The 14271-nt window shown below is 42.4% G+C and overlaps 2 protein-coding genes across 2 annotated transcripts in view; both read right to left on the minus strand.

Moving 5' to 3' along the window:
- Nucleotides 1–1394: 1394 nt before the first annotated feature.
- Nucleotides 1395–8454, minus strand: LOC108088611. The gene is given in 4 exon segments (XM_017186499.2): nucleotides 1395–3535; nucleotides 6908–7033; nucleotides 7598–8043; nucleotides 8115–8454. Coding segments are annotated over 4 exon segments (1536 nt in total). The 5' UTR covers nucleotides 8361–8454; the 3' UTR covers nucleotides 1395–2817.
- LOC108088614 overlaps nucleotides 7956–14271 on the minus strand; it is a 42127-nt gene continuing 35811 nt past the window's right edge. Inside the window, exon 2 of the mRNA XM_017186502.2 lies at nucleotides 7956–8043. The gene's annotated coding sequence lies outside the window, so the exon portion shown is untranslated. The remainder of the gene's footprint in view (nucleotides 8044–14271) is intronic.

Raw genomic sequence — 14271 nt, forward strand, 5'->3', positions numbered from 1 at the left:
TGTCATAGCATCTGGTAAATTATGCCGAGTATTTGCGTAATTAAAACATGAAAAGAGTTTTTGGCGCAAACTCGTTTAATTAAGCATCCAATGAGCGGGGTGGCTTTTGTCAAGCGAATTTAATTGCCTGCCGCTTTCGATTCCGCAATGCCAGCGATTTAACTTAGCCTTATAGCATTACTCGTATATCCTGAACACATTCCTCACCCCGGATGATTGACAGAGGTCCTTCGGCCCTAAGCCCTAGACCCCCCAACCAGAAAACCAACGACCATGCTGAATTGAAACATTATTTTTATAGATTTTTATGGCGTCGACAGGGAGAACTGGCAAGCCGTGCTGATAAGCATTTTGTGACAAAAGACAAAAAAGGACATTTTCATAAGCACTGATACTGATTATGACACCAGTCAGAGCCGCAAAGACAAAGGACCTCGAACCACCCCCGTGTCCTTGTGTCCTGCGAACAAAAGTGCTGATAAGCCGCCAACTATTCAGTGGCTAAGTTATATGTACATATATAAATATATATATGTTGTATTGGGAGGAGGGGGAGATCCTTGGGGGAAAAAGCAGCGCTCACATGTGCCCGAAATCGAAATCTATAAATGACTTTTATTGTTATGGCCCGGAGCGGCGTCGAGGTCCCGGCTCCTTGGATCCCAATCCTGCCGCATATCCAACCAGTAAGATGGTGAAACTTTTGCATCGTATATTGAAAAGATGCGCTATCTCCATGGCAAAGGCAAAAGTTTTGCGGTCTACGCAGACAAAAGACGCGTGTTCCCTTTTAAAGTTTCATTAATCAATGGTTCAGGGTGGGGTGGCTCATTCACTGGGTTTTCGGCTGGTTTGGTTACAGTTTCAGTTTCGGCATCGGCATCGGCTTTGGTTTTATTATTTCAATTGCGGAGCGCTGCGGGGCTCAAAAATATGAGGCATCATTTATCAGCCTTCCATTCCGTTCTGCTGCGGATTGGCTGTCTGGTCTGTGGATTTGAAATTGGCAACAACAATGCCGTGATTAATGGCCGTCAAAGCGAAAGAGTCAACAAATGTCAAGCGGCAAACTGCAATCGACAGACGGTTGGGCCCAAAAATCCACCCAGAACCAGCAAAAAAAAAAAAAAAAACAGAAAAAAAACCCCATGAAAACCAAAACCCCATTTATTCTTAACCCCCCGTTGAAATAAATGCCAACAACTGCGGGTTAATTTTTTCAAATGTTTGTTAATTACATTTATTGTTTCCTTTTGTTTTTTTTTTCGCTTTTGCATTTGCCTTTGTTTTATTTTTAATTTTTTTTTCTCTCTTTAGTTTTGATTTCTTTTATTTGCATTTGCATTTGTTTCTGGTTTCGCTATTATTATTGTTGCCGTCCAAAAAACATGAAGTATGGGGTGTGTTCAGTTTTCTTTTTTTATGTATATGCACGTACGTTATATAAGTCTAAGCGGGTTTATCTTACACTTTAGATATTTGATTTTTTGATTTAACTTTATGCCTGCTCTCTAACAATACGATACAAAAAAAATATTGGGTAATCGCTCTTACTTAGGTCTGATTATTAGATTATTACGATATTTAACATAGTTTTTTTTCGGTTATTCGATAGATAGGTAGTATTGTTTATCGCTCGTAGATAGACTGGATGCTTATACACACACTTTGGTTTCTCCCGCACTTAGAATACTCGTATTTGCTAGCTCCGATCGAACGCTAATTACGCATATTGATTAGTTATACATTAGATTGCAAAAAAAAAAAAAGAGTTAATAAATACACCCATATTGTAACTAGTTCGCTTGGTTATTTAAGATATACATACACACATGCACACGAGTCCTTAACTTTACATCGACCTACAGATCTTTTTATCTCTTTACATCTACCGCCGGTCGGGATTATTCATTCTGGATTATTGAACCCGCCTTTCTATACTTTCTATACAACGTTCGCCGTGGAAAGAACATTCTTTAGCCTCGCACTAAACTAAACTTAAATAATAATCAACAACGTTGCTCCAACAGACTTAAAATGGAATCAGAACAAAAATCATGTGTGCTTAAGTCGTGTGCAGAATGTTTTTAATATTTACACATCAAAGTTCACTTTGCCAATTGCCCTCTAAACCCTTCGATCCTCCTCCTCCTCCTTCTTGCTTTTTTCTGCAGCTCCCTTCGGATCCAAAGGACACCCTGAAAATCGAGCATTGATCGGTGGGGATGTTTAAACTCGCTCGATTTCGTAGCTCCACTTAAATCCGATATTAGCCGCCATTCGTTTCTTCCAGCTTTCTGCTTCCTGCTTTTCACTTCCTTTATTTTTTAACTTTTTGGCACTGCTTTGAATTTGTTTTGGCACCGCACGCTTCGAGCGTGAAAATAAAATTATTTATGCATATACATAGATAAATACAAATATATCTATATCGTGAAGTTATGTATAAAAATTGGGATCGCGCTAAAAAGTCAACAGTTCGCAAGGAAAATATGTACAGGTCTTGGTAAAAGTATAAAAAAAAAAAAAAAAAAATTTGTTTTTAAGAAAAAAAACTGTGGGGTATCCTCGAATAGAACTAAGTAAACATATTGTCGCTTAAACGTTAGGATCCAAAAAAATGTCTGCAACTTCAGCAAGGACTTTTGCGTAGGCTAACTAAAAACTAGGCCATTAAAACTATATAAAACTTGAACTCAGTCGCGAAGCAAACGAAGATTTGAATATCGATTCATGGATTTCTTGTCGATCCCTTCCTCCAAGCGTTTCTCACTCCCCTCCAGTTGTCGTCGATCCGTTCACCATCGATTGCGTCTCTCAGTTGCGGTTGTAGAACTTTCTTTGGTAGCGCTTGCAGCCGCTGCCGATGCTGCCAACGCCTCCAGCTCCTGGTCCTCCAGCGGATCCAACTCCTCCTCCAGTGGATCCTCCTCCTCCTCCTCCCGATCCACTGCTCATTCCCATTCCCAAACCCATGAGCTGCTGCTGCTGCTGTTGATGTTGCTGCTGTTGTTGCTGCTGTTGGTGCTGATGCTGCAGTCCGAATCCCGAGTAGAACTGCTGTCCCGCCGCTCCAACTCCAACGCCAACTCCCACACCCACTCCCATTCCGGATCCTCCCACAACAGCTCCGCCAGCAGCGCTCATGCCCAGGGCTTTATTTTAGCTGGACGCTCCCAGTTGGTTCTTCATGTGGGCAGCGGCAGCGGCGGCAGCAGCGGCGGCAGCGAACGGCGATCCACCGCCAGTTGGCGTCTGTGGTCCATTGTTGTTGTTATTGTGATCACCGGGAGTCCTTGGCCCGTTGACCATGCCCACACCATTCACATTGGCATTGCCTGGTCCGCCGCCCAGCAATCCGCCAGCGGTATTCTGTGCACCGGCCGCTCCAGTTGGAGATCCTTGGCCCAAGGAGGAGACGTGCCGCTTGAGCATCGGATGATTGGCCATCGAGGCGAAGACCAGACGCTCCTCGTAGTCGTACTCGCAGAGTATCTTGTTCTCGCACAGGTAGAATCGGTCGCCCACACAGAATCTGTTTTGGAAGCCAAAAAGAAGAAAAGAAGAAACCGGAAATGGTTAGTATACGGGGAATGGCAAGTCGGAGAGGAAGTGGAAACGATTTTTCCACACGCTTAAACAAAGACAACGACGAGCGGTGAGCGGTGAGCGATGACAATTGACAGCGGTTGTAGCGACTGTAACTGCCAAACAGCTCCGGGGACAAAAACAAAAGAAAAGCGCTCCAAAGACGAAGGACAGCTACTCAGAGTGAAAGGCAGACAGACAGGACACCAAAACCAAACCAAACTCAAACCAAAGCAAAAGGAAAGGAACACCAGGAGAAGGAAGTCAGATAAGCGCTGTCAGCAACAGTTGGCGAGGCTGGAGTCCAAAGTGGTGGCTTCAATTGGAGGGAGTTGGGTAGTTGGGAGTTGGAATGAAGAGGAGTGCATTCAGCCAACTGCAAATAAAGTTCGCCTCTCTGGCGAACATGGAGCCCTTTGTCAAAATATTTATGTTAGCACCTGTACCGGTGGCAGAGGCGGCTGTGCCACGCCCACTCCGGGAAAACGGCAAACAGCAAACAGCCAACAGAAGCACTCAAACCGCACCAAAAACGAAGCGAAACACACCGAAGGGGAGTTCTCGCATTACAAATGGAAAAAAGCCCTGAAAAAACCATGGGATGCACAGTGGGGAAGATTTTAGGGTCCTGACGACCAGACCAGTGGATGTCCTCTAGGATTTTAAGCCAAATAAACAGCCAAGAATGTTGGTAAGGGAATAATACTGTAATCGGAAATCTTCCTTTTACTTTTTTTAAAGACTTATGTGTAACTTTTCAAATGAAATACGATAGAAATATGGAATCTAATAAATTTTCCAGTTCCTAAATTTAGAAAATTCTTTTAAATATTTTGATGATGTTCCTTGAGATCTGTTAAAATGAATGCAAGTGAAATCTGATGTGAGGACAAAGAATCTAAGACCAGAGGTTTAAGTAAGTTCCTGCACTAACGTAAAAATGCATCTACTGGAACTTGACAATTTAACTTCTTCAGAGTGTTTTTGCCAATTAAAATGAATGAAATTCGAGCTTTTGAATAATATAAGCAATTAAAAAGCAAAACCACTGATCTTGCTGATGCCTTGTAATTGTATACAAAGCGTTCTTTTGCAAATTGAGTCTTCTTAAAGCGGTGGTAACATATTGGCCCCTCTGAATCTCAGAACTTCATCCATCTTGCCACACATCCCATTGCAATACCCTCTTCTTGGCTACTCCTCCATCCACCGAATGAAAATGGGGGAAAAAGGAACGTTTAAAGTTTGAATCCCAGGGGGCGGGGGCAGTGCATCCATTCCGGAGGAGACTGGGCAAATCAGCTTACAGCAGACTTACAGCGGATATGAAATTTGGCTTTTGATTTACGTCAACATTTTGTTGGCCTGCTGGTTTCGGTTGCGTGGCCAAATCGATTGACGGACGGGTTTTTGGTGGGTTGGTTGGTTGGTGGGCGTGGCAGGCAGAAAAAAATCGCTTTGTTTATCTACCAAAACAGGGCAACAAAAGTCCACGAAAAAGAGTCAACAAAGAGTGGAAACTTTTGCTTCTTTTGCCACTGGCATTCAGAGCACCTGTGACATGGCGATGGCGATGGCAATGGCGAGATGGAGATGGAAATATGGAAATGGACACGGACATGTTGATAAGTGAGTGCCTCTCTGTGCGGCACTCGCACATCCGGGCATTTCATCCTGCCCCCTATCCTTATTTTTCTTTTTGCTCACAGAAGAAACCAACAGCAAATTGTCAACAGGAAGTAACCAAAAATAATGAAAAAAAAAAAATCAACCAACAAGGAAACACAACACAAAAAATAAAACGGGGGAAATTCGTAAAAAATAAAAAAGAATCCGGCTGGACGAAAGATTTGACTTGGATTCGACTCCAATCGCAGCAAGGATGTCGTCGATCGTCGTTCATCGTTCATCGCTGCTGACGACAGGAAATTATGCAAACCTCACAGTCGCCAATGCATTTTGCAACATTTCCCAAACAGCAGCAGCAGCAGCAACAGGAACTCGGGACGCGGCAGGAAAACTCTTTTTGTTTGCCAAATGAAAGCCCGCATTTTAAATGTGGCCATCCAACCAACCAGCAAAAAACAGGAGTAAAATAAAAATGGAAGAGGAGCAGCCGCTGGCCATGCGAACACGCCTCAATGGATTTTTTCGGCAATTGAATTAATTTACGTGAAAAATTGATTAGCAAAAGGAAGGGAAAAGTTCCATTAAAAAAACTGAGAAGGCGCATAAAACAAGCCTATTGGTTTAATACTTCTCTTTCTATTTGGGAGAAATACTTCAATACTTCTCTTTCTATTTGATAGTTTATGATATCCCCAACAACTAATTAATAAAAGCTCTTGTATGCCTGGCAATTTCTATAATTTCTCTATGAAAAGCCACCTGCTTGCAGTGAAAACTGCCCAATCCTGAGCAAGAAACAAAGGGGACACCTTTTGAGCCACCGAGTTCGTTGCTCCTGATACATTTTTAAAGGCAATGCGAAAACAAAGGTCGGGCAAAAAGCGGGAGGAGTTCGGAGGATAAGGAGCCGGGGTCAAACGGGTGGAGACGATTCTCACAATATGCCAATATGTTTTAACATTTATTTCAATATTTTTTACCAGCCAACGCCGTGTGGCGGCACTTTTAATATTTAATGCCTGCTCCCTTGTTGCACAATCGACGACTACTATGCCGTGGGTTTTGTGGAACGGAAAACGGGGAACGGGAAAGCGGTGGCATATGTGCGCCCTCATTATTAATGCAGAAACCCGAAACGAAAACGAAACCAAACCAAGCCAAACCAAACGAGGCGGAATCGCCACTGACCAAAGGGAAGAACGAGACGCGGCCAGAAAAGTTGCAGTTTAAAGCCCTCCAGAGTGACATTTCAGGAATTGGCCAAGTCCAATAAAATATTCGAGGCCGTGGCGCACGAACGATGACTTGATGGCACCCAAAAGGGTTCGGTTCAATGTGAAATTTATGCGGTTTTCATAGAAAACGTATGACACTAAAGGGGTTTCCCAACGCCCCACCCCCCCAGTTTGTTTTGCCAGTTAGCTTGTAAACGACGGCAATTTGCTGACTGGCAAGCACGTTAATAAAACTTCAAGTGCCACTTTGGGCCCGCTTCGATGGGCCGAAGATTAAAAAGGGATTTATGCGGCCACCTCCACTGCGAATCTCTGTGCAAATTGCCCATAAAAATGCATGCGAAATCGTTTGTTGGCCGCCTGGCATTAGTGCCTCACGACGTGATGAATGATGGCCACAAAGGAAGCGGAAAAAGGAGTGGTGGAGGAGTAAAGGGGATCGATTCGATGCTCACCTGTGGTTGCACTGCTGACAGGCGAAGCATTCCAGGTGGTACACGTTGGTGCGGGCGCGCATCACCATCTCAAAGGCCGGGATCACCTTGCTGCACGCGGCGCAGTAGCCCGTGTTGCCGAACAATCTGCCGGGGAGATAATGGTAGAAAAGGTAGTTAGCACACTTGTGGAGAAATAAAAACAGCAAATTATTATTATAAATTATTTAAGTAAATATTTGGCCTAACTTCTAAATAACCCATCAATTCATTTAAATCCTTTAAAATATAAATAATAGCTAAGCTTTCTTGATCCTTTATTAAAACTTCTTATCAAACATTTCAAATTTGTTAACAACTTAAATAAATCATAGGACTTATTAAGTGGTCTAGACTTTCTTTGTTTCTTGCTATTGCTACTGACCTACTTTTTAAGGACTAATGATTTAATATGATTTTCTATACTTCTCAAAGATTAATTTCTTTCGAATTCAGTAACATATTCATATATGTACACTCAACAAATCATAATACATTCTGCGAAGTTATTGTATTGTGTATTATAACTTCTATTAAAGCATTCTAATCCTAAGCATTTTGTAGAGTAGTATCATATTAACCAAAATAACTACTTCACCCCAAGAAGCTTATAAATTGCACCACTAGTACACTCCAGTTGAAGTTATGGTTTAATCAAGTTACATATCTCACCTCAAGTAGTCCCGCTTGCAGAGCATCAGGTTGCCCTTGGTGTAGAGGGTGGAGCCGACCTCGCCGAGGCGGCAGTCGCAGCAGCCGCACTTCAAGCAGTCCTCGTGCCACAGCATGTCCAGGGCGCGGAGGAGGTAGCGGTCCTGGATGTGCTTGCCGCAACCGGCGCACAATTGGCTGCCGTTGTTGTTGTTATTGTTATTATTGTTTGCGGCAGCGGCGATGCTCTGGACATTCCCGTTGCCATTGTTTCCGCCACCGGCACCGCCGGAGTTGACCACATTGACCACATTCCCGTTGCCATTGGGATTGGGCCCGTTGTTCTGGCCGCCGCTGTTCATCCCGGCGTTCGATTGCTGCGACTGCTGCTGCTGTTGCTGCTGCTGTTGATTGGAGGAAAGCCCGACGAGTCCGGGTTCGGTTTTGGTTATGTCCATAGTCATCATCTGGAAGGAGAGCAGTGGATATTCGCATTAGGCGGGGATCATACTTATATATCACGGGGATAATGGAATACATTGGGACTGCAGATCTGCTGCCAATAACGGGACATCGGAGAGAGGGCCCACTGCTGCTGGAGGTGCGACTCCCACTGTTGTTGTTGGTGCGATGGCCACTGTGGCTGCCACTGGGGCTGCCGCAGGACCGCCTGCTGCTCCAGCTCCATGGCCCTCTCGTGCGGCACAAAGAACTTGTCGTAGTTGAAGTAGTTAACCCGCTCCTCATCCTCGCACTGAACACTAGCATTGTACAGATACTCCATGTCTATTTGTCTGTTATTTCTCAAATTTCCTTTGAAAATTCGTTCTCCCGCAAAAGTTCTTAAGGTAAAGGCTTCCAACGCTACAGTGTTGGTAAATACCAGTTAAACCGATAACGGCGCAAGTGCAGCTTTTTGGTGCATTTTAAGACAACCCTAGAAAAACTTCATCTCGAAATCAAAAATATTCTTGAGGACTTTGCATATATTTTCGAGACCAAGTTTAATTCAATTTTGTATGTGAACAATATTGAATCCAAACACTTTAGGTAAATCTTATTACGACAAAAACTAATAATTTGTTTCAAACCAATATTCAACATAATGCTGAAATGCATTTTTTTCCTCGGGTGTGCAAACATTTTAAAGTAACGGCATTTCACAGCTGTATCAGCTGTAGCCTACAGCGGCGCTAGTGTGCTTAATGTCAGTATTGAGAAGCATACTTTTAGGCATACTCAATTTTTTTTTAGTTTTTTAGTTCAAGAATAAGTTATACAAGCAATACATCTTGTGGAAGTCTAACATAAGAAATATTCCCATTTTTAAATAGGTCTCATTGCCCCCAATACAATATTTGCAACTGCTCGCGCTCGATAACGTTAACGTTAACAGAAACGAGCAAGGCAAACGGCCAACAACAAATCAATGCAAACAAAAGGCCCATTTGCCCGCACGCAGAATTTCGTGGAATGCCAAGCGGCGATTTAAAATAACGAGATTTATGACAAATTGGCGCCCCCCAACCTTCGCCGCTGCTAAATAGTTTGTTGCAATTTCAGCCAGCGCTGGGGAAACCCTAAAAATATGCAATGCCTTGGCCATGTTGCAGTCACTGCACTGAAAAAAACAGAAGGCTTCTTCTTCAAATAGCAAAGGTTGAGAAGTTTTTCGGCTAAATTGCTTAGTACTACTACGAACTAAGTTGAGTAACTTTATTTATTTACATGTACTTTATTTATTTTAAATTTTAATTTGCATCCTGACCTTTAATTAATTTTTAACTGTTAAATAAAAGGCTTAACTATTTTTGAGAAATTAATAAACCAAACCAGAAATAACTCCTCTCTAAGGATCTTATAAGCTTGTCAATTTTCTGGAAATATTATGTTTTGTTTATATTGTGGAACTTTCCTTTTGCGTTGGTATTTATAATTCTTTCCTGTGCATAATTCCGTGCACCCCACAGAAGGTGGCTACAATGTGTGCTGTGTCTGGTTCTGCTTTTGGCCGCCTCTCTTTTCGCTGATTGCCCTCGTCCGTGTCCGTTTGTCCGTTGTCCCCTGTCCGTTTGTCCGTTGTCCAAAAGCCGAGTACGGGCCAAATGGCTCGCATTAAGCCCAGCGCCATGTAGCGCCAACTGTGACCTCGACTTGACCACGGCCCAAAAAGAGGTGGGGGGGGTAAAAGGGTAGGTAAAACGTGGATGGGGGTTGGGTTTTGGGGCTATGCAGCTGCTGGAAATGACTTTAATTAGACGGTTGCCTACGATTCCCCCGAAATGCCGAAGGGGTCGAAAAGTCATCAGCAGTTGATGGCCGACGGTCGTCGAGGAGAGAGATCTCCAGAATGGAATGCCGGAATGCCAGGATGGTTGGTCAAATGCGAATGCGAATGTGGATGGGGCTTTCCAACTCGCACTGGACTCCACCGCCGACTCATAAAAATTCAATCAAATCAATTTATGTAAATTTAACGCGACGTTTCAAACAATAACTGAACCGAATGGACGGGTTTGGGAATGGAAATGGAGGCTCCTGCTGCATGGAGCGCATCAAAACTCAATTTTGGCAGCTGCAACATGCAATGCCACCCCGCCACGCCCCCTCTGCCCCTCTATACAGACTGCATTGTTATTTAGTTTAGACAAATGAAATCGAATGCTAAACGCCGCTCGGCAACGCGCGTCCATATTAGATTTTCATTTTCAATTGCATTTCGCCACATTTCTGACGGTGGGCGTGGCTGCATGAATGCTTTATCAGGCAACAAAAACGCCTTTTCCCCTCCCCCACCGGACTCACATTCACATTTGCCATTCACATTCACATTCACTCATTGCAGATTCATAGTTTTCGGGGCCCCCGTCGCATTCCCCGAAAGCTCTCGCTTTTTCTCTCTGTGTGTTGGCCGCTCAATTAATTTATGCATTACATTCCCACAAAATGCTTTTCAATTTGCATCCAATTTTGGCCCGATGCGGAGATAGGCCGCTGGCAAATGATCTCGCTGCTGCTGGCAGCTTGATTGATTGATTGACTCACCCACTGACTGACTGACTGATGTGTAATTAGTTTAGTTAGAGCGCACTCGCCGATCGAAGCCTTTAAATCTAGTCCAAGAAGTCCCGAAATGCCCAAAACAGAATTAGCGTAGGCAATTAGCAAGAAAATAACTATTCCGGATATAGGAGTCTTTTATGCACCCAAAGAAAGCAACTAAACAGTAAAAAGATAAAGCAATAAGCCGAAATAATTTATATTCTTAATATAGCTTATCATATTAAATCCAAATATACAAAACTAAAACATTTTTTCCAAATTTTGAAGTAACAAAATCAAGTACAACATTTTAATAATATTATTATACATATATAATAATAAGTACATTAAAAGTTCCCTTTCCCAAAAAAAAATATTCAAAATTCCCAAAAAATTATATATAAATGAAAACCCCATTGCTTAAAATATCATCCACCACCAAATAATTCTAGTTATCTGGACTTCTACAAAAATAGCTGATTTGAAAAGTATTTACAGCCTCTAATGCCTCGGTAAACATAAAAACCCAATGAGCTAGCCAGGAAATAAGTCAAAATATGAATAATAATATTTTCTGAACACAAGATATGAATATAGCACTCCAGCAATAGTTAAAGGCAATTCGGATCTGGAGTTTCCAGGCCTGCGGCCATCCGGAATTCCTCCGCTTCTGGTTAACCACACCCCAAACAGCCCACATTTCCGCTTCTCTGAACTTTTCCCCAACCCAACTTCCCCTCTTTATAACCCACTACCCACTATTCACTACCCAATGCCCAATTTCCAAGCCCCCCGTGTGGAAAACCCTTTGCCGAACTAATTGCGCGACCAACGACACTCATTAAAGCCAATCAATATTCAAATTTCAGATGGCAGGTGAACCGGAGGCGTACCGTGGTATTCCGGCCAGTGGCATAATACCCGTGCTCCCTCCATCCATTCTCCGTTCTCCATTCCTTAAAGCCCCTCTGGCGTTTTCACAGTTTAGTTTGCTAAGCGTTGGAGGGTTTGGCGTTTCGCAACACTCGTCCAGAGTTTGGAGCGTTCCGTTTCGTTACGTTCCGGATGGGGAGCTCTATAATTATGCATATGCATGTGACCCAAGTTAGCGGCAACTTAAACCCTTTTTAACCCCAATTTTCGAAAAGGGGCAAAAGAATACGTGAAGAAGGCAATGGAGAAGAAGAAGAAGGAGGGGGGGGGGGAGGGGTCTCCTCCCCGCTGGAAATTATGGCTTTGCACGCAAGTTAACGGAAGTTACTTGCCTACTTGGCTTACTCGCCACCACCCCCTTCTCACCCCCTTTCCATCCCTTTCTTTTTTTTCCATTTTTCCCTTCTAGTTTTTAGACTCTTTCTCTCTTGGAATTAAGTTGATTTCTGCGGTCAGTTGTGTTTATGGTTTATTTATTTGCTCGCTGCAATTTTGTGTCACGTTTTAATGCACTTTCCAAAAGGGGATGTGGTTGTTCTTGTTGTTGTTATTATTGTTGTTTTAAGGGTGCTCTAGTGCTCCTCTCGTGTGGAGCGCTTTAATGACACTAATTAGTGGCGACGAGCCTCTCGTGTGACAAACGCAATGGAATGATGGGTGGAAAATGGGGGTAATTGCAAGCCCAAAAACGGGGTGGAAAATCACGGACAACAGCTGTGCGTTTTCCCCACTCCAACCTTAATTGGTAATTAATTTATTTTGCATAATTTTTCGCGCCACTCTCTCTCGGCTCGGGTTCGCAATGCACATTATGCCGTTGACATGCGAAAAATGGTGGGCCAGAGTTTGTATATTTACTTTTCGGACTTTGGTCCAGGTCCATTCGCCACGTTTGGTTTGGTTCGGTCACAAAAGGTGTCAAAAAGTGCGAATTAAGTGCGAATAAACGTGCTGAGCGTGCAGCTGTAGAGACAGCCAGGACCACGCCCCCTTTCAGCCCCCCATTCAACCGCCTTTCGGCCCAATCACACCCACTTGCACCACCCGCACCACCTGTCTCGCATTGCGCCAATTTGCAACGAGTCACGAAAAATAAATGTAAATTTAATTTGCATACGCAGCGCTGGAAAATCGAAGTGCGGGAAATATTTATAATAAAATTATGCGAATAAAAGGGTAATGAGGGGAATGTGCTGCAAATACTTTGAGCATTTATTTACTCATTGATTAATGATACAAGAAAAGACTCAAGAAAGTAATGAACTATTTTCGAACCATTTGACTAATTGAAAAAAACTATAGATTTCCAATTATTGGAATACACTTTTAAAAGAAAATTTATTAATAACTGATAAAACAGAAATTGATGCCTTACAAAAGTCATATAAAAAAATGTGTCAACTTTAAATAGTTGAAAAATATTTAGGAAATAAATTATTTATAAATGAATATGTTTCCAGTTTCTTTTATTTATAAGAACTACTATGTTGACCCAAAACAACTACTATGTTGACCCAAAACAACTTAATTTCTACCTTTAGTTAAGTGAAACCTTTAATAAAAATGATTAAAATTCTGCAAAAAAAGGAGAAGGAGCTTCCACATACACGCTCGCTAGCATCCAATTCCGTTTGGAATGTCCTTTGGCCATGCAAGGCTTCCTAGGAGACCACCACCCAACACCCACTGCCCCACCCCCTTTTCCAAGGCAAACTTATGCAGAACAAGAACAAATTACCAGCAACAAAGGCCGAGGCAGAAACAAAAAAAAAAAAAAACAAAAAAGGAAAGCCAAAGAAAACGAAATGAAAAACGTCAAGTACGCGACATGAAAACTAAAACAAAGCCAGCAGAAAACAAAAACTGAAAAAAAGTATAAATAACGAGAGAGGAAATTAAAATAAAATATAAGGAAAAACAAGAAAACAATCAAAATTCATTTTTAATTTTTATGCCATAAAAATGCAAACGAAGACGAGGTGGACGAAGGTGGACGAGGTGGTCACCAAAGGCAAAGGGCACGAAACATTTCTGGATTTCAGAATTTCAGGATGGGAAGCATGGAAACATGTTGCGCAACAAGGCAAAAAGTCCTGTAACGCTTGGGACATGTTTTATGCCATTTATATTGTTTTTCCAGTACCTCCTTTTTTTTTTGTTTTCCCCACTCCATTTCCCACGGTGAAAACTTTCCCGGGGGTAAAGAGAAAGCCCGAAATGTTAAAGGAGCCTTCTCAAGTGGCCGGCCAACAATTAAATTCCCATTTGCCGTATAATTGCGGACTCCCCACTCTTGAATGTACTTAAAGTGCCATAAATACTAATCAAACTCAAATGCACACACTGATTGCGATTGAGAGGGGGGTGTTTGTGGGTGTGGGGAAAGGACATTCAAGTGGCATCCAAGGCGACACTTGGTCCTGCCATTGACAGCAATCGAAGTCGGATTCGGGAGCACAGTCCAAAAATTAATTGAACAGGTTACGATTTCCCAATATTAAATACTGATTTTGTATTTGTAAGTTAACATATTCATTAATATTATAGTTAATTTATTAGAAGAGCTTGTTTAGTGGAATTCTGCTTACTAAATGGTCGTTAAGAACGCAAAATAAATATGACATAAAAAATGCGAAATGTAGCTAGCCTAAGGATTATTAAATAAAATGAATTTAACACGAACACCTTAAATAATATTTTCTCTTTAAATACAGATATGT

Source organism: Drosophila ficusphila, unplaced genomic scaffold, assembly GCF_018152265.1.
Source record: "Drosophila ficusphila isolate 14025-0441.05 unplaced genomic scaffold, ASM1815226v1 contig_198, whole genome shotgun sequence".
NCBI classification, from domain to species: Eukaryota; Metazoa; Arthropoda; class Insecta; order Diptera; family Drosophilidae; genus Drosophila; species Drosophila ficusphila.